The sequence below is a fragment of the Hermetia illucens genome, chromosome 4 (assembly GCF_905115235.1).
Source record: "Hermetia illucens chromosome 4, iHerIll2.2.curated.20191125, whole genome shotgun sequence".
NCBI lineage: Eukaryota > Metazoa > Arthropoda > Insecta > Diptera > Stratiomyidae > Hermetia > Hermetia illucens.
Window position 1 is genome coordinate 98,949,594 of NC_051852.1, and position 25,048 is coordinate 98,974,641.

At 41.7% G+C, this 25,048-nt stretch overlaps 1 protein-coding gene across 2 annotated transcripts in view; it reads right to left on the reverse strand.

Annotated features, from left to right (window-relative positions):
• The window catches only part of LOC119653373 (xaa-Pro dipeptidase), a 370,526-nt gene that overhangs the window by 164,028 nt on the left and 181,450 nt on the right, over positions 1–25,048 (reverse strand). Inside the window, exons 1-2 of one of the 2 annotated variants that reach the window (XM_038057916.1) lie at positions 12,031–12,189; positions 11,767–11,966 (exon numbers count right to left, since the gene is read on the reverse strand). In XM_038057916.1, the coding sequence (XP_037913844.1) occupies positions 11,767–11,955 (189 nt within the window). In that variant the 5' untranslated portion in view covers positions 11,956–11,966; positions 12,031–12,189. Of the gene's footprint in view, positions 1–11,766; positions 11,967–12,030; positions 12,190–25,048 lie in introns of those variants that run through there. The other variant, XM_038057917.1, reaches the window with a different exon arrangement.

The following is a 25,048-nucleotide window of genomic DNA, read 5'->3' on the forward strand; positions in this document are numbered from 1 at the left end:
TCTGGGGAGAATTGAAGAAGGGCATGAGTGTGTTCTGAGTGTGACAATGGAATAATAACTAAAATAATCCGCATCGAAGAACATCTCGAAAGCATCATTGACATAAAGCAGGCTGGTTTCCATTCCGGATCCGTCTGCATTGACCACATCAACCCACTAAGGATCTTTTTGGAATCTTCCTCGATTTCGAAAAAACTTTCGATAGCGTCAACGTTTATTAGACGTTCTCTATGCATGAGGGGCACTCCGGAAATACTAATAACTATTACTTCTTCTTGTTATCGGTGACGTTATTCGTGCTACCTTGTCCAAAGGATGTGGACGGGATTAATGGACTATGACACTTTTCCTCAAATACCTTGACTACGCTAATGACGTCCGTTTGCTCTATCACCGAGTCATGGATCTTGGCCAAATGACTCTGGATTTGAAAACAGAAACCATTATAGTTGGACTGACGATAGATACCAACAAAGCGAAGATTCTTAGTCTGATAATCTCTATCTACATTAATGAGCCTTGTCTAAAATCTGAAAATGCAGTTATTTCAACGCCGAGATTAAATTTAGACTGTTCTGCAGTAGTGTTATTACTGTGTTGCTATATGGGATTAGCACATGGGAAGTTCTGTCACCCACTGTTACCCGAAAGGTCTAAGTTTTCGTGACCACCTGTCTGCTACGTACCGTCGGGGTCCGCTGACGTCATACTATTCCAAATAAAAAACTTGGTTGGCATACAGGCCCCTCATCCGTGGGTACATCACCCGATCGATCCGAAAGCGGAAATGGCAGTGGATGGATACACATTAAGGAGGGGCGATAATTCCATTGCTGGCTACGACAAGCAATGGAACCCGCTCTCTCAGGATGACCAATGGGTGGGTCACCCCGAGAGCACTTGCCGCAGAGCAGTAGAGGTAGAAAAAGAAGACGTAGAAGGCGTAGGTCAGGACGCCAGGCAGCTTTTAGAGATACCGAATTGGTTGACCTTGGCGCAAAACCGGGGTGTCTGGAATTCCCTATTAGGTCAAGCTTACACCGGATAGCGGTTGTTGCGCCGTTGATGAAGATTGTTGTTGCTCCTCAGCATTTCTCTCATAGCGTTGCCCCTCCCCTGCGCCTGCATGAAGTTGCTGACAAATCCCATTCCACCTTTTACAAGAAAAATGTTTGTGATCATGCGTTATTGCAGAATACATAGTCAGGGAATCGTGTCTTCCCAATTTTTGTGCAAGTAAGACTGAAAAGTTCCATGCCCACTCAGAAGCGGGATAAGAAAATTGTCAATCTCATCATGCTTTCGATTCAACTACAAATCGGACTTGCCTATGAGTCGCATAGTTCATCTGTCTCTTCACTCGCTTTCCCAAGAAAAGCCGTTCTTCAAACAGATCAAGTGAACATCATTCCTCCTGTTTTGAGAGACTGGTTGAGCGTCAGATTCATGATAGGACGCTAATCTAACGCGCGTTTTACACCAACTAAACGAAAACCAACATGCTTGCCAGCGTGGGAAGTTCTGAGTCTCCCCTTTACTCTTTCGTTTCAGAAGTAAAAGATACAACTCAGAAAAGTGAGTATGCGATCCGGATGTTAGTGGGCGGCCTTCAGCTTTACGCGGTTTCGTAAACTTTGCGATGCACCAGAGAGCATGGTGTCGATGATACTTTAATTAAGTGGATCTATGTCGTGCTTACGCAGTGATTACTGTCTGATAAAATGGAAGTCGATCGCTACCTGACAACATAAGCAACGAAAGGCTGCCCCCATGAAGTGTGTTATCGTCACTTCTGTGGAATATGTTGATCAACTCATTACTATCCGAACTGGGGGGACTCTGGAGGCGGACAATGTGGATAGATATTGCAATAATTATGCCGATGTGTCTCACTGCAAGAACTGTGTGTCTGGGTATTACTGGCGCCATGAGCAGGATATCCGGCGCAATGTAGCTCTTGTATATATATATATTCGATGAGAGTAGCTCGTAGAATCATTCGTTTTGATATATGGGGAAACAAGGGACGTGGGAGGCACAGGGCATTGGAAGAATTATCGGAGGAACTGAATCAAGTTTTTGTTGCGCCGTCTGATTTTTGGATCACCATATATTTGTTTTCACCCATAGAGGAACTGGAGCCAGCGATTGGAATGTCAGTAGGATTGGCTAAAGCTACTATAAAAAAAAATCCGAAAAAGCTTTCAATAATGACAGGTGGCAGAGCTTAAATGCTGCTAGACACACTAAGCTTTTCCTAAACAAATATAGGTTTATCCTGTCGAAAAGCAAGAAGGATTGCAGAAGTATCGTAGCATTCTGTAATAAGGATGCGGAATCCACGGAGCATTTTCTATGCGCATATTCCGCCTAAGGACGTTTCAAGCATTAACATAGATTTTTCGCGCTGATGTACCTGAGTTGCTGCGATCAACACACATCCGCTAACGGAAATCCTATGATACATAAACATGTCTGGGATATTTCGTTAGACTGGTGAGTCGATTATAATGTACCACTTCGCTCTGATTGTTTGGAGACTATGCCTCTCCATCATTTCAAACGCGAATATATACGGATTCTTATGAGGTAGACCGGCACGTAGAATAAATTTTTGAACGTGCCAACCATGTTTTTCCATCTTACGGAAATAACAAAATCTACTCCCTGATGAGCTTTTTGAACACTTGTTGATTGTGCAAAGGTATGCTTTCGTGTTCGATATACAAACGGCAGCCTACGATCTCCTTCTGTTTTGCTAATCAGCGCAAGCCTCGGCACCTTTGAACGGGAAGAGAAAATGTCGCCTTTCAGGCGACTGCGAATGCCCCCGTCAGTAGTAAATTTAACCAAATGTGGAACAGCAGTTTACGAGTATATACTTTTGCCGGGATACCACCAAGTCCTGCCGCTTTCTTGTTTTCCATAGAGAGGCCTGCCGCTCCCAATTCTTTTATGGATGTACAGGGAATAACACCTGTACGATGCGGTCCATCTTTTAGGAATTAAGTCAAAAGGATTTTCGCAAAACTCAGATTTTTCGGATAACCAGTTTATAACTGACACCCCACGGATCATCATTCACACCCACCAGCGAACTTTGCTTTTGTTTGGTAGTGCATGCCTACTCCCAGCCGCCGAAAAATTGCGCCAAATGGCCAAATGGATGCCGGCCCGATTTCAGATGGTAGCAGTACACGATAAGATGCCATGAAACTGCATCCTTGTTCCGTTGATATTTGCTAATTATCACTAGATTACCTTATTTCTTTGCAGTGAACTCACCTGACGATTTGGTCATGTTATCCGTATCCTAGCTCTTCCCAATTCCACCTTCAAGACTGAACACTACCCCATTGCCGCCCGTGTCTGGCTGTAGAAGGAAATTCGGTCCAGGTGTTCTTCCAGCTTCATCAGGTCGTTTTCCCCGCCTTTGCAGACGTTTTCCAGGAGTAAGATTGCAAACAGCATGCACTACACATCTACCGCATTTCCTGGTTCGACTTTAGCAAGGGCAGATGCCTGTCGCTTATATCCAACTCGGCTTGTATCCAAAGCCATCTGACCAGTTTCAACGATTTCCTCTAACTCTTTTCCCGGAACAGAAGCACTGCAGGATACTGTCAATGGCATCCTCGCACCAGCGTGCACATTCCGATGTCCCGCCTGGTTGTTCAGTCCTTAAGGCCTGCGTGTCTCGACATGTACCAGCCAGAACTATTTTGGTCTTCATTTAGTTTGGAGTCGAGATGTATTCCTTAATATTTGACTGGCTGTTTGTAACAGTTGGACGTCTACCCTTGATAAGGTAGGAAGCTTTGAGCCGCTCCCAATAACTTTCCTAGTAAACATAATAATAATAATAGTGAATGACCTAAAAAAACTATTATGCCCTTTTGTTGTTTTTCTCTTTAGCCTTTGTCCCCCAGTCATAGAATCGCTCGAGTTCTTTAATAGTGGTTCACGGATACTCTCTCATATTGAGTTCATGGGTTAAAACAGTGGAGGAGTTTATAAATATTTTTACTGCGTTCACGTTGTGTCTCCCAACTCTTGACATCACTCCATAAAGTTGTTTGGAGGGCAGATATCAATGCGCATCTTTCGAAAGGCACTTTCTCCACTGTTACCAAAGTCAAAAATAAGGCCACGATAGACAATAAATAGATACTCATAGACGACAAAGAGCGGTAGATATCTTACAACGATTCCTAAGAGGAGGGCTCGAAATGATTGATACGATAGAACGCCGAGATACACCATTTATACGACGAGTCATATGCATCGACCCTCATTAAGCTACGAAACCCAATATTAAAGCGGAGAATCAAGGGAAAATGGCCCAAAGCAACCTCACGCAAAAGATGAAATAACTCAATTGACAGATGCTGCAATCGCTTTTGAATTCGTCCAACTAGAGAATCCAATCACTGAATTGAAAATCGTACGACAAACAAATCTGAAGGACAAGGATGGGCTTGGTTTGTCAACCTGTTGAAAAAGAAGAAATAGGAAAAAGAACAAACGATCCTTGAAATATATTTCTCCCTTTCTCGCTTGCATAAGTTAAGTGCTCTCCGAAATTTAGCTGATGATCTAGCATAGCACTGAGATATTTGAAGAACGGCTAGGACTCCACCACAAGCTGCCTCGCACGAACCAAGAGATTTCATACAATTAATGATGAAACACTACTATTGTGTTCTACCAGCTCCAGCCCATACGATACCAGGTATTCCTTGGCTAGTCTGATTGATACCTCACAAACCCAAAAACTCCACGATATGTTTGTCTAGAATTACAGTCACGACGTCATCGGCATAGCTAATATGTGTAACTTGTCGTGGGAACTTGATTCATAACACTTAATCGTACATCACATTCTAGAGTAATGAGCCCAGTACCAATCCTTGAGGAACTTTATCGATTACCAAATCCATTAAGCTGGTGCCATTGAGCACTATTATTGACACTGGGAGATCATGCGTTGCCGTTAGACTCTAGTTCATGTAACAATTATTTATATTTCAACCCTGTCCCACTAAGTGGTAAATCATGACTTTTATCCATATTTTCAACAAAATATTATACCAAATTTAGGCACAGACTGGCAATCACAGAGCAAAGCAATGGCGACCGAAAGTTCTGTTTAATACAAAATCTTAAAAAGACGTCGTTAAGTAGGTATGAATCTAAAATGAAGTTTTTTTCAGCAACAAAGGAAAGTAAAAGATCCCAAATTATAGTAAGATATTTTCACGTGCGAAAAAAAGGGAATCATGATTCTTGCGAGCGAGCATTACTTAGCAGCATTACTTCTTGAAAGTTATAACACACATACTTGTACACACATATATACTACAAAAAACAGTGATATTTGGCAATGTTTGTAATATGATATCATATCGGCACGAACATTACAAACCATTAATAGTAATACTATCACCACTTCCCTACGGGTGACGATGTATAATGCTGTGATGCAAGTGTCCTAATGATAAGTGATGTTGTGGTGTTTAGTAATGTTTGGATTACGCCCGATTATGGTGATGTGATGTTATACTTTGATACCACTCCTGAGATTTTACATATGTACAACACCTACCCAACTTTAGTAACTTAACTAACAGATAAAGATAGGAACTTCTATTATAAAGATTACTAACAAAAATCCATCGTTGTGTATTCGGCGGGAAATAATTAAAAGAAAACCTGAGACAATTTGGTGGAAATACAGGAAGTGGTTACTTTCATTGTGTTAGCTAGCGAAGATAAATTGAATGAAAATTTATGATCACGAATATAGAAGCGCCTCCTGGATATCAAATATGCTCCTGTTTGAGAAAAAATGCTATTGGTGCGGCTAGAAATGAAGACACGAGGCCGTGGGCCCCAAAGTGCGAATTATACTATAATGGAATATCTCTCTCCTGTACGAATGTAACTAGAAAGAATGTTACCCATGTGATGTTATGTAGACACCTAAGGGTGCCAATAATAGCTTTCAGTTGGTATACCATCCGCAATGCTCCCACGGTGTACGCGAAATAAAATCTAATGGGTTGTATACCCTGGGCGTACCCAACCATGTTTCTCATATTATTAGGCATGCCAAGAGAAATAATGCGGTCCCATATAACACCCTATCAATTCTAAGGTGCTAACTCAGTCAGCATGCCTAGCAACACCGCCAACACTAACTTCTTGTAGGTACCACGATATCAGAAACACAAAAGTAAGAATCTTTAAGAGCATAAAACCAAGAAAAAGAAGGTCGATTGGCAATTGCCCTGTCTCACCGCAAAATGCTTTATGCTTTGTTTATGCCTGACTTAGCCATCTTTAACAATGGCGGAATTTCACTCAGACTTCTGAGGTTGTTGCTGGATCTGTTGTTGGTTTTTTGTCTTCTTCTACTCGTATTACTACAAAACATCCTACCCGCTGGCAAATAAATTATTTATGACTGTAATGTTTTATACAGTTCAATATTACTGAGATGATGTTATCGTCGCTAAACTATTTTTGTTTATAAATGAAGACCAAGACTCGTTTTGCGGCAAAATGAAAACACGACACAGCAGCAACAGTTTTAACAAAGAATGAGGAGAAACAGAATATGGTTGGTATGCAGCTTGGCTTAATTGACTTGTGGTTTTAGCTCGGATGATATACGGGTTTCTTGCATATCATAGGACGGAATGAAAGTAGGTAGGACTTGGATAATTCCGGAGTACTGTGCATATCTCTGGGCACACATGTTATAAATTTCTTGGAACAATTCCTTGAATTGAAGGCGGATAATATGGGTTATACACACACATATTGTTAATCAACACTTTAATTTGTTTGAAAAAACACACCTTTCTCGGAAACTTAATATTTCTTTAGAAACTAGAAAAGTCTTAAAAAATGAGACATCTTTAAAGTCGGAACCATGTTTTTTTCTATGAAATGAAATACGAAAACTTGGCTAGCATTTACTCATATTCCCAAAATGAAAAACGTAAGCCCCAAAATGTGAGATCACCGCCATGTTGTTTATCTAGCATGCTGGTCGCAAGCCCGGATAATGGAGAAAATTTCGAGGCAACGTACTTTGTACTATCCCTAGTAAAACAAAAATTAAATCCCAGGTCCGCGACAGGCCCACCCACAAGAAAAATTCGACGTCGTTTAAAACCATAAATGATCTGATTGAGTAAAACGCCTCTGCACAATGCTAGAACGTTCAACTCAGTCGACGCGGCAGGACGGAGCTCGGTACTATCGAGGAATTAGCAAAGGTTCTTAACTCATGGAAGACGTTAGGACGTAAATAAATTAGTCGGAACTAAATAAATACCTACTATTACCGTACTTGTGAACACATGATTTATCAAACGATTGTGTTATACTCTTACATGTTATAGTGGGGACAGCAAAATGCAAATTTAACTTTATCCTCATTTGTATCGAATTGTCGACACCAATGCAAAGAAGATATCGAACACTTCTGTTATGGATGACCGCGGGAATATTTCGAGCAGCATTTTAACTGAAAAATATCTTCATCATCCACTTCCACAAGCACTGACGACATTTGGAGCAATTCCAAGTATCAGGACCACTGGTGCTCAGAGTTGGCAGTGAGGAAAATGGAGTGGCAACCCTGTCGGCTGAAACAAAACCAAGTGGCCGAGGAGAACCTTCATAGTGGTGGCGCCGGGAGACGCTGTATCGCATTGACTGGCCTAATCAGGGCGATCAGACCCGACTCTGCACGGGGACTCATCTGATGTGGCAATTGGTCACGAAACCTAACCAGGGGTATACTGGTACCATGGGAACCGGGATAGCCCCTGGACTCACATACTTCAGGAGAATTCCTGTTGTATGTGCGTACAGTTCGGTTGTTTGCGGTTGGCCCCCTAGTGGGAGCTTCATGGGGGTTATGGTTATGCTCAAGCGAGAAGAGACCTTCGGGTCTCAGCGTAGTGTTGCGTTTCAACACGGGGGCCATACTCTTTAGTTCGGTAGAGATTTAGGTAGGTCTTGCATCCACCAGTATGAATGCTGAGCCATGCACTTGGTATAGACTGGTACCGTTGTTGCTTGTCATAGCGGGGCTCTGATTGTGGCCACAAAATCAATCCGTCTTAAGAAGACCGTGGGATTAAGTCTCCATGACAGGTACCCACATAACCCCTAGGACTGACTGTCAGCGCCACTGAAGCCAAGCAAGCAATAAAACGAATGACATCAGGAGAAGCAGCAGGACTTGACGACATCGCATCTGAGCTCTGGAAAGTGGCTCAGTCAGTCCTTCAATCAGGTTATTAAGAAAGGTAGAACAGCATCTGACTGACAAGAAAGCGCCATCGTTCCAATATGGAAAAAGAAAGGTTTTCCAGCAGAATGTTGAAAGCGAAGCGTCGAATCCTGTTGCTGTCCCACACCATGAACATTATTGAACGCATTTTTGACAACCATATTCATTTCGAGAAACTCGTCCGAAAATGGAATGATCGCCTTATTCAACACGATATCAGATCGATTCTGAATAAAACAAAATTTTTGCCGATCGATCCGCATGAACTAACACTATTATTATCAGTGGCAGTGACCTACCTAACACTGAGCGATTTAAATATCTGGGATCAGTGTTATCAGTCAATGGTGAATCGACTCAGGTGACACCTAACCTAGAGAAATTTCCTAATCACGTTTTCCAATTCGCATATACCTCCAATTCAAAATATTCCTTGATATAAGTACATACTCCGCCGTTCATATAGTTCACTTTATATATTGATGACGCCATACACGACTTAGAGTGCGATAAATTCACATAAAAAACACAATATTGAACTTCTATAACTTTGTTAATAATGGCTGGATTTTGGTTGAGTTTTCCAAAATTATGTTAATTTTGCAATTCTAGGATGGATTGGGGGAGGGTATGGGTATACCCCTCCCCCTTAAAATCAGTGCAAAATGATGCCATGATGCATGTATGTAAAGAGATTCACAGACTACACATTTTCACCAAATTTCATGACAATTGGTTTAGCCGTTCCCGAATAAATTGCGTGTGACAGCCAGACAGATAGACGGACAGACAAACATTGATTCTACTGAGGTTTTGTTTTACACAAAACCTTTAGAACGCATACTAGTAGTCCCGAAGAATGGAACCAAAAGTATGTAAGGGAGGAAGCTTATGCCCCAGATGCAATCCACAGCAACCGAAGCGAAGCCTAGGGGAAACGAAAATGGTAGGCGGACCAAGATCATTCAGAAAAAGGACAAGAACAAATTGAACGTAAGCCCAAATTTAAGTTGGGGGAACTGAGAGATGAATCCATCGTGAGCTTGAGAAAAACCTATCGTAATATTCAAACAGCCACAATGCGAGCAGTGGGGGCAGCACAGAAATTATTGTTGGCCGGAAAGGTTTAAATCGATGCAGAAGGTGTGGGGAGAAAGGTCGTATTGCCAAGGGGGGCAATATAGACCCCAAATGCTCATTGCGCGAAGGAATGGAGGGAAGGAATAACGGGCATATTGCCGTCATGGCAGTGAATGGGTCACCGATTTGACTGGTGGAGCGGTGATGCGACTCAGTCAGCCTATTAAGGTTGACGGCTCCACGGAAAAAGCTTTCCAAGTGACATAATGCATTTCCAAGGCATGTGGCGCATCCATGACTAGGATGTGCACATTCCCCGATAGAAGACGAAACTACTGGTGGAGTAATAAACTGGCCGCCTTCGATCAGCCTGCCACCCAGACGAACGAATCAAAGGGTAGAAGGTAGGATCCATCAGGTGCAAAAACAGCATGCATAAGGCGGATGTGAACCCGTGGTTGAGCGTCTATAGAGATTACGTGCCTTATCCTCTTGTTGAAAATCATCCAGGGGTTATTTCCCTAGCAAGCACGACGAGCTTTTGGGGATCTGCAGCAGAATAGGTGACAAAGCTTCAGGCCTGGACGGGATACTCAATAGGGCCTCCTTAAGCGCGTCGTCACCGCATATGTTCGGTGACTTACTCGAAGCCTGCATATCCGAGGAGATATTCCCTACAGCATGAAAGTGGCAGAAATTAGTAATGTTCCCTAAGGCTGACAAACCTCCGGGTAAGCCAACCTCCCATAGACCTATATGTTTTCTACGTACTATGGGGAAAATGATAGAGCAAGTAATCTATAGGAGATTGGTGTCGGTTGTTGAGATCAACGCTATAGGTTCTGCAAAGCCAGATCGACCATTGATGTCATCAAATCGGTTACTGGCTTGACTGAAGATGCAATTCATGGAAAGGGTAGTACCAGCAAATATTACGTGGGTAGTAGCTCTAGATGTGAGAAATGCATCTAATTTGGCTAATTGGGGCCGTATACAGAAGTCCCTGACGACGATGTTCCTAACATTTCGCTGATATTGTGGGTAGCTACTTGTGAGAACGGACGCTCTGGTATGACACCGCTGATTAACCTCAGGAGTACGTTGTCTTCGGGGATATCCCTCAGGGTAACCAAATGGGCCCACTACTATGTGAACACCATGTAAAACGATGTTCTCAATTTTCCGGTTTCGGAGGAGGTCACGGTTGTGTGTTACGACAAGGACAATGCATTGGTTGTGATTGTAAATTATCTCAAGTGAGTTGTCCTCGAAGCGATCACTGCTGTTAAAACGTGGTTGGTTGGCGCCGGGGTGGCCCTTCGTAGAAAAGGAAGGGACCTCATCACCAAGTGCCAGAAGAGAAATTTCGCTCGCATTAGAATAGGGAGTCAAATTATCATTTACGGTCATCAAATACTTGGGGCTAATGATAGACGCAGCTCAATTTTGAGCAGCACCAGTACGGCTTTGGTAAAAATAATGGCGAATGTAGGGGGTCTGCGGCATACTTGCAGGCTGCTTATAGCCAGGAGTCCTACTATTCACAACGGTCGGAAAACAAAGGTTTCTTCCTAGCACCAGGAAATGACAAGAGAGGAAGCATGAGACTCACCGATCATGGAGAATACCATCAATATCTGTATAGGTTGAAATTAGCCATCTCACCTGATTCTCCAACCTGTAATGAAGTCCTGAAGGACCCAGCGCACGTATTCTTCCGATGACCGAAGTTCGTGGAAGAAAAGAGAAACTTAGAGGAAGCTCTAGGTGAAGTGCTATCACCGAAAAATGCAGTCAAGGTGGTTTTAGTGGATGAAAATTCCATATCTAGGCCAATGTCTTATCAAGATTTCTATCTCCTTAAAAAGAAGACAGATGGACGCACAAACAGACCACCGATTTTAACAAGGTTTTATTTCACACAAAACCTGCACATTAAAACAAAAATTCTGAGAAAGAAGCTGACAAAATCCACAGAAAAATACGTCTGGGCCATGCTACAACCCGGTATTATGTGCCCTTCCACACTTTTATGAAGTTATCCGGATGACATTCTAGACAATCTTAACGGATAAAAGGAACTCGTAATTTTCTCCTTCCAACACTCACAGACCTCAAGAGAAGTAAAGAACTCTCCTAAGTGACATATGCAGGGAAGCGCATCGAATACCAGACGCAAGAATAGAAAGTGCCTTGAAGGAAGGTCTTATTCGGCAACCTTCGTTATAAAAAATAACCGAAACTGAAGTCGCAGCAATAAATTCCTAGATATAATGTTCATCTGTGATACGAAGATGAAGATAGCATCCAGAGCTATACAAATATTGGATCAAGTAACGCTAGTATTCCATATTGCATAATTGGATAGCACTTACCTGTCTGAACACATGATCAACATCGGTGTCATACAAGCTAATATCCTTTCCACCTTCCAACAAAATATAGGTTCTATCATCAACTTTCGGGTGTTTCTGCAACTGCTCCACCACACGTAGGCGATTGTTCTTGAACAATTTCATTGGCACAGCCAAAGTATTCGGACCCATTTGAAAAACAGCCGGCATTTTGGTGTTATCTGGAAGAAATGAAGTAAGTTATATACGAGGTTTATGCAAATTCAGTTGGATAATAGTATTTACATTTGATTTCAATGGAATATCAGAAGAAGTCAAGCAATGTTGAATATAGGAGAAAAATATAACTGAAAATGTACTTGAAATTGCCACAACAAACAACAGAGGAAGCGACCGTAATAAAAGATGTGTAACTGAAAACTTGCTCAGTTTCCATAAGTCTAGCTCCAGCAAAAGCGATTTTATCGCCATGTAAATATCTAATCACAAAGTTCATATTTCATTTGGGCCTAACGCTGGCTAAGCAACGCTAGAGACAGAATTGTTAAGATAATTATTGAAAGGGGATCAAACAAGCGCCTTCACAATGAAGTGGAACAGAAGGTTATTGTATTGTAAATGTGCAAACCGTGATAAGGACTGTGTCGTATTTGTGATCCACTTTGGGAAATATAAAGATAATTTATATTTTATGCTTCAGAAATTTAGATTGCTTACATTTAGCGTTTAGATGATCAACCTCACTAAAATGCCACTTGGAAGGGTTAAGAAATCAAAGGAGGATATGTGTTTTATGCAAACACTTTATCACCGAGAATATATTGCTTTGATTGGCCAGTGGAATACTTATAGCCAACTGAGTCATTAAAATGTTCACTGAGGTCATAATCTTAGCAGGATGTAGACGATATCACTTGAGTAGTCACTATCAGATCAACGCATCCAAAACCACTGAGGCAGTAGTTTCCCTGTCAGAAGAAAACGGGAACTCGTTTACGAATTAATGTTAAATTCGCCCCATCAGCAATGCGATAAGATGGGGAAGTATGGCCTGGAGGACTGTAGCGACAATAACAAGCTTGTAGATTCCTGCAATTTTCACCGCTTTGTAAGTGGCCCAAGATTGTGCAAGCATCTACCATAAAGTCCGCTGAAATTCAACTGATCAGCAATGAATATGAGGTCCTGTCAACAATGTCGAGGTCAGCAAGTGATTTAGGAAGCTGTTATGGATGTTGGAAAGACGCTGACATTGGATTGAGAAGATAAATTAGACCCTCATAAACTACGTTGTCGATCATGCCTGAAATAACTCTACAACGCAGAAAAAAAATGCCTATACAATCCGTCTATCGCTCATAAGAGAGAGAACTATCTTGCTGTGTGGTCGATAAATACAAAGTTGACTTGAACAATCAAGTAGAGAACAAAGAAAAGACAAGAGAGAATCGAGATGACTATAAAATAACTATGAAACACACGGAAGAGTATCACGAAAGTTGTACCGCCAATGAACTGGCAAGGATTTCGCAGGTTTTAGTGAATACCACTGATTCCAAAAAAGTTCTGCACTAAAACGGCGTCTGTGGGAGAGAAGCTCAATTCAGAGCACTCACACCGCAGTGGTCAGTTGTAATCAATGCCCTCACTTAATTTTTTCATGTATCGCAGAATTTTCGTTAGTGAATGTGTTGCTACCCGTTGCAGTGAAAGTACATCAGCACCAAAAATCTAATATTTGATGCACTTATAGGCAGAACACTCACATTGAATATATGTCCAGCTAGCGAATTATCGACAGTCGGAATGTCCACAATACTTTCGCATATCTTCCTGCAGGATAAACTCTACAGTATATCTGTTTGGTTCGGACAAGAGAAGCTTGGTGTGTCTAGCAGCATTTAGGCTCTTCCACTCGTCCTCATGGGAAGCCCATTCCCAGTTTTTGATAGCAACATTTGCCAATGCTACTGACACTTCAATTATTGTCTTTTGTTTTCCTAAGGTATCCGAGATTTCGTGCCACAGTAGTTAGGTAGTGAGAGTAGTTCACCATATTAAATCCTGATATCGGCACAAATGAGTTTAACATTTTCACCGTTTTTTGTAATTAAGGCTACTTTGCCCTCACTGTGAATTACGATCACAAGTCCATCACACATTTGGCTAGCCTTGGGATAATATATATTTCAACCCGGAGAAAAAAATCATAAATCATCCAAAGAAAAACTTAACTTTTCGTTTCTATCTGAGAAAGGCTCCTCCTCCAGAAACGTATTCCATTTTTATTCCAACGGGGTAGAAAACTTCAATATGCTCCTGCATTCTTCCGTTATCTTGCTCTAAGCCTAAGGCTACTTTTATATCTCCTTCCACACAGTTGTAGCGGATCTAGGGCCCGCTCATACTGGAGTGCTCTGCATAGAAATATCTAAGGGTAGCAAATTTATTAGTGCATCTACTTCTGCATCTATGCCAATGGCACCTGTAGTAGTCAAACGTACGTAGTTCTCTGTAGTAAGGCTAGCTTACCGTGAAAACACTTTTTCTCACCTTGACTCACCACACAATGGATGATGCAACCGCATCATCTTCAAGCTTGGGCGTGTATTAGCAGATTTTAAAGTTCAGACGATGCTGCGCCAGTTTGCACCAGTGTGTGGGATTCTCTCTCTTTAGTCTTCACCAGCATGATTAAATCACTCGTCCGTCCCGTTTTCTAAGCTTGTTTCAGTTTCTGGAGCTTTTATTGTTGGGTTTAACGGACATCAATTTGCTTCCAGCTTCACTATATCCTCCACGAAACTATGGGGTCAGATAACAACGTTCATCTATCAATATCGAACAATGGAATATAATATGCTCCGAGTCCTCGGGTGTAAGCGCACATTAGAGACAATCAGAGGACTCATCTAAGTGAAAGCAAAGTGCTTCCTAAGGAACTGTGTTAGATGGTAATTCGATTCTCCGCGTTTTCATTCGACCCATCACCCAATACAACGTACAACGTACAAAGTATATGCGCCCAGTAGCTTTTTCGAAAATCCGCAGTTACATTGGCCAGATTTGCTCTCCTTCCAAGGGATCCAAGGGAATCATATCCGCGACGAAACACACTCGACCCGATGCCGTCCTATAAGCGCTGCATATCCTAAGTGCGACTGGCCAATATACCGAAATCACCTTCCTCCGATTTACCGCGTTGGTCAGTGTTCCAGCGAAATCAGGAGCTGCGTATAGGCGATAAACAGCCGGCGACTAAAATGTAGTCGTCATCCTCACCAGGAATGAGTTAGCCTTTACTGCCTTTTCTTGTGCATAGTCCAAGTGCAGTTTTTGACATCGATTACCCCTATGTGTCTGATGACCAATTTTGAAACGACTTCATGGCTACCAACCCGGACTTTGATAAAATTGTTTTTCCAGTTTCACCATTCATGGTGTGGTGACGTGAATGGTTTCACTTCCATAAAGTTCCACATCCTCGGAGTGTTTAGCAACTACTACCACCGCCGGGTCGTTTGCAAAACCAATCGACGTTATGTCCTTTGGCATGAGAAGGCTAAGAACTCCATTATACATTGCATTCCACAGTAGAGGGCCCAGTACGGAATCTTGGGGAACATCTGCCGTCACAATATATTTTTTCGGCCCATTACCCGAGCTAAGTAACCTATGACACCCAGTTTAATGCTTCTTAATCCAACCCCAGTTGTCGGAGTGAAGAGCATTGCTGACATCTAGCGTCACCACTGCGCAGCCAACGGCCGACGCCACCCTGTGCTGGTTTTTATTTAACGGATACGGCCTTAACACTTTCTTGCTCAACCATTCCCTATAGAGATTTCAGCGGGAATGACGTTAAGATACTTCGTCTAAGATATTTTGAGTTTGGATAGTCATCCTTCTTATATTTTATAATCAATACTATTTGAACCTTCTGCTAAGAAAGCGGCACATCTCACAGAACGATACTCAACGCCCTAGAAGTTGGTTGGATATTTCCAATTGAGTTTCTCATGCCAATCAAGCCGCATAGACAACTGAACTTTATTCCGTTTTCCTAGGTTTGATCTTTATATTGAAGTCTTTTCGACTGATAAAATTAAACTAAATTCTAGGTAACGGTGGTCTGACAGTGAAATTTCGTCTAGCACATTCCATGGTCCGCATCACCCTCCCCTTCCTTCTACTTTTCCTGGTAAAGACCCAAGAGAAGGTTCTAACAGGCAAGGTTTAGATTGCAGTCCACCTTTAGTCGCTGAAATTTCTCCCTATCGTACCTTTCTGGGTAGTGCTCTTTCTAGGCAATTTTTTTTCTCCTGGCGACAAAGTTGTGTTTGATGCCAATCTTGGCTAAGTCCGTCTTTGCTATTATGTGCAACTAGGGTAAACGCATCAGCACACACTATAGGGATAACGAGCACATTGCGCTTGTCACACGGCCAACGTTCCATATACACTGCAAGAGGCGGATGATGTCTTACAACAATACTGTTCTGAAGCTCTTCGTAGAACTGAGTACTTTAAGTGCCTCGGATCGGCATTCTAAACCAAAGATGAACTCCGGTTAAAACTGCTTCCCATTTCAGTAGAACATGAGTGAAATAACGATTTTCAACTGGCGTCCTATGTGAAAGACGAGTCAGCCAACACCTTAAACTCAAAATCTGCCGCAGTGTTGTTCACACAGTCATCCCCTATAGCCCTATAGAAGTGCTGATTAGTCAACCCATGTACCATTGCCCAAAAAGCAACTTTCGGAGAATACAGCAGGTCGTATAGGACTTCGAATTCAAAAGCTCCCAAGCAGGACTTGAACGCTGCCCGTGCATAAAGTCTACCACGGTCGTACTGCAAAGTAATCCTTTTTGCTATATAGCAGCAGTTTATCTTTCAATGCTCACCTGGAATGCATCGTATAAATGTGATTGTTTCGATGAATTTCAACAGCTTCGAATATGCCCAACTGATCCCATCAAATTTAAAACATGGCCGACGACGCTAGTGCCATGCATAAAATGAATAAAAAAAACTTCCTTTTGTTCAAGGAAGTCGAGTACACAACATATCAACTTCTTCTCTAGTCCAACCCGTGAGTGCAATACCACCATGTTGAGAGGATTCTATTCATTCAGGACGGCTTTTACGGAACTCATTATGAAGACCTTAACCAATTAGAGCCCTTGATAAGAAGGCAAAGACCAGCGAAAGTACATCTAGGGTGAGTATAAGACATAAGGAGGGAAACAGGCCCCAAAGGTGCAGGTGCTAAATGGTATTTTTGCTATCTGAAGGAAGGCATTGAACCGAAAGAGGTGCTTAAAAAATCGTGGAAGATCGTGGCAACAGATAACCATGAAATGGAGTGCATAGCTCGTGTTCGCCGGCATACGATTTCGACAAGGTCTTATACTGGTAGACTGCGCGGTGGAGTACGGAGGAATGGCTCACTACGACAGTCCCTAATTTCCAGCCTAGAAGGGACCAACACTTTCAATATGTTCTGGAGATGGTATAACAAAGCCGCAGCGAGGGAAACGGAGGATCTTTTGGACCTCTTAATTATTAAGAATAAAGCCCTTCACACGAGATTGTCAAGAGTCACTAGAATCAAGGTGGAAGGCAAAAGCAAAAAAATCGGGGTAAATGAACGTTTTCCTGGCTCAGCTCTCACCTCCTCAGCTGCAGATTTGCTATGCATGTGCGCGGGGAGAAACTGACGAGAAATACTTCGGAGGGGACATGGGGTGGAAAGCCTATGGAGATCTTTGATCTCCCGGGGATTACAGAGACCCAAAGGGCAGAATACAGCGGATCTGCTACCCATTGAAGAGGAGAAGCTGGACGACTTAGACCTAAATCTTCTAAGCCTCAAAACGGAGAGCAAGACACAGGGAGGTACCATGTCAGAGGAAAAGGACGATACTCCGGGATTGGAGAAGAGCTCCAAGCATTAATGGAGCCAATGGCTAGAATTAAAATGACCCATGTAAAACCCCACCATGCAAAGCTGCATCTGCAGTAATACAAGCGTAATTTCTAAGGACAACATTGGAATAGTGGTGGCTGGAAAGCCCTGGGCATATCGGGGGCAGATTTTTTATCTTTAAGGAAGAAGTATGTAGGTAACTTAGGATTTCTTTTACAAAAACCAAGAGTTTGCTATAATGAAGTCTGGGGAACAACATTTGAAGAAGTGAGTATCTTCTTGAATTTATATCTATCAATGGGCTAAAAATACATAACGTACACGCCAGCATTTGTGACCAGAACAAGGAGTACTGGATATAACTCGTGGGAATACTCTAAGGAATGGGCTGAACACTAATTGAAAGTTGTGGGATAAGCCCTCTATGTCGGATCACAGAGTAAGAAAACTCGATATTGAGGGCACCTCTGAAGTAGAAAGAATGGAATGGATTTAGCTGCCTAGAAGGAGAACAAAGATCCAGCAACTTTTCACCCGGGCAAAATAGACTGGGGGCCGGCCGAGGTGCTAAAACCCACTGGCGACGCATAACAACGGGATCATGGAAACAAAGCGAAACCGTTTTAATAAATTCTGTGAAGAAATTGAACAAACTCTAGAAACATGCAGGCTATATAAAGCTACTGTAGCCAAGGATAGGATAAAATAGGGTCTGAAGAAGGAGGATAATGCATGTACCGAGAATATGGAGGTGAAAAGTGGCCTTCAATCCGAAAGCGGTCAAAAAGGTTTCTTTTCACCTTCACATTTTAGGCCCATTTGCCTGACATAAGTTTTACTCAGTCTTAGACAACTGTGTTAGAACTAACGTTCAGAGCGTAATCCCTTATGTCCATGGCAACATGCTTACCGGCCCGGACATTCAACCAAAACGGCGCTGCTTCAACTTACCGCTTTATTACGCGATGCTATAGAAAATAAAGAAGTAGCAATGTGTGCTTCTTTGGACGTCGAAGGCTCTTTCAAGATGCCCTAATCCGCAAAGAAGTTGGGACCACCTTGCATTCTGGATGGGCAGAATGTTAGGGAGCAGGCAAGTAGGAGTGTCGACGGGTTCAAATTCTATTGCCATGAACACTAGTCAAGGTTGTACTATCACCTAGTGCGGAATATATTAGTTAATGAACTCTTAGGAGGGCTAACGAATACTAGAATACAGGTCCAAGCTTACGCTGGCGACATTGTACTTTCCTGTAAGGGCAAATATGAGGATACCCTATGTGACAGAATCCAAAGTAGATTGAGAATTACTAATACTTAATGCAGAGCAAGAAGTCCGTTCATATTCAGAAACTAACTAACGTACTGTTGCACAACCTCATATCGACGGGAACTTCGGAAAGGTTACATTTGAGTGCGGGTAGATATGAATGACCATTAGCACAAAGTTAGGTGAGTAAAACCGATTTTCAGCTGGATTACAGTTTTCACTAACTGGTTAGAGTATATTACTTCCTTAATTTTTTTTTATCTGGGATTGCTCTTGTTTTTTATGGCCTCTGAAAGCTAAAAAACTAGGCGCGTCTAAAAAGTCATTAGTCCTTGAATCAAGCACATTCAACTGTTCTAATAGGCAAGTTTCACCCTCCTGCTAAAAATGAATATCAAGGATAATAGGATAGTAACGACATGAAACGTTTTTCTTCCAGAATGAACCCTGCTTAATAGTTATAGGCATTTCCATTTGCTATTCTAAAACTTCAACCAAATGATGAAAAATGGAACTAAGTTTATGAATTCGAATCTATTACGCAGAGCGGTTTATTTTTAAAAATACCAGGAAACATTTTTTTAGCTTTTGCGAGCCGAAGTGTGCACGTAGTACGACTACATTACGTACTTACATACGCAAATGCTAAAGAACATTCCTCGTTATTTCATGAAATTTTTATGGAACTTTTCAGCAGGCCAGACACTGAAGAATGATAGCTGCGATTCTTCAAAGGAACTTAAAAATAGATGGGGGAAAGTACGTTAAGTGCTTGTATCGTTCGTCGTTTATTGTCTGCCCATGTTCGCGTTGCAGGAACGAAGCCAAGAACCATTTTCATCCACATTGCATCAGCATAGCTTCACAAAGAAAGCCAACAACTGATTTCCCAAAAGAAAATCCTCTCCCCGTTCTATGGACGAATATCTGGCGCCGCGACCATTACAATAAAAGCATTGTCGTTCGAAATTCCCACGGTTCGTGCTTTTCCACGCTATACATCTACCCATTGTAAAAATAAACGTAAAATATGTGTACGGGTAGCAGACGACATGTTAATGTCTCGTGTGCATTTAAAAATAGTGCGCTCAATACTTCTGACCTAGTTCGACTTTGAGGGGATCTAGTCAAGCTCTGCGCCTTTGTTCAATGGGAAGCAATTGAAAAAGGAGCTCTTGGGTTTGATTTTCACACCTCGAGTAAAGGTGGACTTCCCTGCACATGTAGCCGCTTCAGCACGTTATACGACATTAACAGATTATGAAGTACTGAAAGGAAGCATACGCTTCGATTTATTGTACGTCCTTGTCAGAACGAATTTTAATTTATTTATGCGGACAAAGCTAGAAATAGATCGCATGCGAGTATCATTTATAGGAATCGGAAAATTTGCGTTCTGTCCTACGCTATATTGTTTTCAAACAGACAGAGCGAAGCGTTGGCCTTGTGGGTGGGACTTCCTACTAACATGGCCATCGATCTAGAGAAACGATATGCCCCCGACCAATATTCTGGCTTTTCGTGTTTGATCTGGTGTTGTAGGTTTATCAAAGTGTTAGGATCGTTTTGCATTGTCGACACGACAATATTTTGTATTCATATTTTTATCTTTCTCCACATCGATAAAATACTTCAGTATATAATTTCAAAATATACATACTTACTACACAATTATGTTAGTTCTAAACAAACGAGCATTAACGTATACAGCGCGCGTAACCATCTGCATCTGAATTAAATATTGGGGCTTTCTGAATACGCACATGCGAGCACGTTGGTGAACAAAGTCCTTGAGATTCGATGAAATCAAAAATAGTTGTTGAAAATAAAATGGAATGTCAATATATCACAGTGTATTTTATCAGTCTCAACTGGCCAATTATATAATTCAAAACCGCGAATAGGACAATTGCACAAAAGAGTGAAACCGAGAACTTGTCGACAAGTGCTTCATTGGAGCTGCATTTAGATGCAGGCGGACTTGGACTGTGAAATTTCGGCACTCTTCTCTTTTTATTGTTAAGGTCTACCCCATGATAGCTAATAATCGACTTGGATGTATATGTGGAACCACAAATTCACTACTCAAACAAATAGCACCCCATAGGGCCCTTAAATCACCAAATCTGTTCAAGTACAAGTTTTCGCCTCCAAATGTTGTTTTTGAATTACAAGATAGAGACAGCTTCAGGCTAAGCTCAACTTCATTTTCCAATTCTATTGGTCAGACGTCTTTTCCCTTAATGGGTTATATACTTTTTCTTCCGCTTTTTTTACTAACTTTACGGTAAAACATCTATAGATTCATAATCAAAAACGTTCTTGTATAGAAACAACTAAACAAGTCGGGAAACCGGAAGCTAGACGCTTCAGGTATGAAAAGTTTTGTGTATTTATTTTATAAAGAGATTTGAGTGTGCATTTGTCCCATTAGCATGTAGCACGTAAAATATGCATATATTATGTGAAAATGTCCACTTTCAATTGATATTGACAGTCATAGTCTTGAATTTGCAGAGAAGCGACAGTTTTGACCTAGTATAACTTTGTTAGTAATGGTGTGATTTTCACCAAATTTGGTAGGATCATGCTCTATGCCGTAGTGCAAAATTTTGTGAATCTAGGGTGCACTTAAGGAGGGGTTCTCCTGTCAATTATTAAAAATTATAGTAATGTACTATTATTAACTTTATTTGAACAGGTATCGATATGAGGGGTATTTCGGAGCCTAGGCACCATATAATGGCAGCCCCCTGATTTTTGTCAGATTTTTCGGTTTAGTACTTTCTGAGAATGGGTTCGTTGAAAAAATGATCACTTTCACCCCCGCACTCCCTACCTTTTCAACAAATGTCAAAACTAAGACCAGCTTCGAAAAGTACTAACCGAGACCTTTCATTTGATACACCACATGACTATATTTGATGAAAAAAAATGTACACCCCCCTTTTGCATGTATGGGGACCCCCCCTTAAATTCGACGTAAAAGGATGTAACTCACCATATGCGCGAGCGTTCACAGTTCCCACCTTTCTACCAAATTTGGTGGCAATCGCTACAACCGTCTCCGAGAAAAATGCGTGTGACGGACAGACAGACAGACAGACGGACAGACAGACAGACGGACAGACAGGCAGACAGTAAACCGATTTTAATAAGGTTTTATGTTTACACACGTCTCAGGGCTTCTACCTCGGTGATGATAAACTCCATTTTCATTACATCTATTGTATTAAGCTACAGCTATTGTATTAAGAGTTCGATTGAAAGCATAAACTATTATGTTCACCAGCATGTGTGGCATGTGATAAAAATTGAATATTATACGACAATCGTCGCCGATCAGCACAATGGCTAGTTGCTGATGAGCCACCGAAGTATATGGCGAAACCGAGCCTCCATCCGAAGAAGGTAATGGTGACTGTTTGGTGGTCTACAGCTGGAATTATCCACTATTCTTTTTTGGCACCTAGAGAAACTATAAATGCACAGAAATACTGTGCCCAAATCGAAGAAACGCACCAAAAATTGAGTATTCAACGGCCGAAATTGGTCAACAGAGATGGTGTGATACTCCTTCACGACAATGCACGACCTCATGTATCAAGAACAACGGTTCAAAAGTTGAACGAATTGCAGTATGAGATTCTGCCTCAACCACCATATTCACCGGACCTTTCGCCAATCGACTACCACTTTTTGAAGCATTTGGATCATTTTTTGGCGCAAAAATAATTTAGGAACGAAGAAGTTGTCAAAATTGCCTTCGACGAATTTATCAACACCCGACAGTTGAACTTCTACGAAACTGGCATACATGTTCTTAAATCTCGCTGGAAGAAGTATTTTGAATCGACTGGCACCTATTTTAATTAAATAAATTTTAGTACCAAAACGGCCATTTCATTTGCAACAACTTAATACTTCAGCACGTCCTTGAATTTTGATTTCTCTTTTATCAAAAAAACAATGAAACTTGGGGTAGGTATGTCTGAATACAATTAGATCGTCGAGAACAACTCATCAAATGGTCCACAAATATCGGTTGACATCAACACACTGCGCCCTTCTACTTTTTTCTGATTCTAAAAACAAATGCAGGACTTGCAAAATGTTCTATCTAGCTTGACTTTTATGCCCAAGTTTTCCTCTTCAAACATTTTCTTGACGTGTGCCTTCTCCGGATGTTCCCATTAACTTCAAGCCAGCAATCCGTAGTCATCGATTTTCATTTTCTGTCCCGATTCTAGCTGCTAACACTGAAAACAAATTTCTTATGACACCTGTAACAAACCAAACGTCTTTCAAAGCAATTTTATTCTCTCATTATTGACAATTGACACAAATCGAATTGTTTCTTTTCTAATCGCCTAAAATGTCTCTTTTGCAATAACTTTGACTCCGCAGGAGCTACTGAACTCCACAAAATCAACAAACAGATCTCAACGATTCGTCACGTCCCTTGTGGCTCCGTTGTGAATCCACGAATTCTCGCTTTGCTGAGTAAACTTCGCTTCAATTTATGACTAGGCATATATTCAATTATTCAATTCAAATGCGTTACCCTGAACTTTGCTTCCTTCTTTTGTCAACAATCCGCTTTGCACATTATTGAACCCATTGTCCGTTTTTGTTGCAATCATTGCACATGTACATTCTTCGACTTTGTGTGGTCTCCTGCTTTCTGCATTCGATTTTGCCACTTGGCTACATTTCTCAGTGTATGTACTCTTCTTGAAGTTTCTTCTCTTCCTTATCCTTAGTTAGCAGCATCCAACTGGGCCGAAACGTTGCGAAGGAGCTTGACAAAATGTGAAGAATTTTGCACACTAAAATCAAATCTGGAGGCTTATTTTGCAGTTTGGCAGCCAAATCATTGATTAGCTCGTCCCAGAGACTACTCAATTTTGCAGTGTGGGTCGGGACATTCTCACTTGGCGTCCACTTGGAAGAGAAAAAATCTGTCCAAATTTTGAAGAACTGATCCTTTGATATTGCTTGAAACTGCTGCTTGAATTCCTCCCATGCATCATCCGCTGTGTTCTTGTCCACGATTTTCTAATAAATTGGCGTAGCTATTTGCCTTACGACAAAGATCGAGCTTCTCTTTGAAGGCTAGCTTTGGCTCTCCCTCTTCTAAAGGTTCTAGCTTCATCATCGCAAATCTTCGTCTTCCACATATGCTGGTTCGGCTCACTCGTAAACGCTTTTATGCATTTCGCTAAACCCACCCTTCTGAGATTTTAGCGACACATTAAACTTCACCGTCCTCTTGTCATCGCCATTAAAGATGCTCTTTTTTCGAGTGCTACAAAGGCTATCAGCCGTATCCCGAAACGACGTCATGTCATATGCTAAGATCTGGCTGATAACAGAACTGTGAAAGCTGATCGATAAATGGAAGGGGATTGAAGGCTCTATTGACCGCTACAAGTGACAGAGAGCGTGACGCGCTGAAACTCTCATACCGTATAAATACCCGGAAAGTTCAACATAGTGTGCACCATGATGAAACGAAATTATTTATTGTGCAGATGAGGAAAGCGGAAGCTGGCGAAATGTGTATCGCATCACGAAATAACCAGCAGGTCGTACACCTTTCGATGCTCTTGTAAGAGACGTTAATGGTCGACTCCTCGTCCACGATGACAAGCAGCTGAAGAGGTGAAAAGAACACTTCACGGCAGCTCCTAATGGTATTACATTCTCTTCTTGTAGCTGAAATGGCTAGTCTCCGTAACTTGCGGATATTGGCTGCTTTTCCAAATAGAAGAGAAATCATCTCGGCCATTAATTCAAACGGAGTAAAGTCGCAGATCTGCTACTTCCACTCGCCCTGGCAATCCGAGACCTTTCCTAGGGAATGGAAGAAGTGGGCGGTGGTTAAGATTCCTTCTATTATCGTACTTCCTGCCGTTGCAAAGATAATAGGTAACATAATCCTGCGACCCATCAAAGAAAATCTCGAAAGCTTGATTGACAGACAGGAGGCTGGTTTCCGCACTGCATCCTCATGCATTGGACATTCTACGAATCATTTTAAAATACGTGGAATTTAGATCTTCACTTCACCTGCTCTTCATCGATTCAAAGAAACCGTT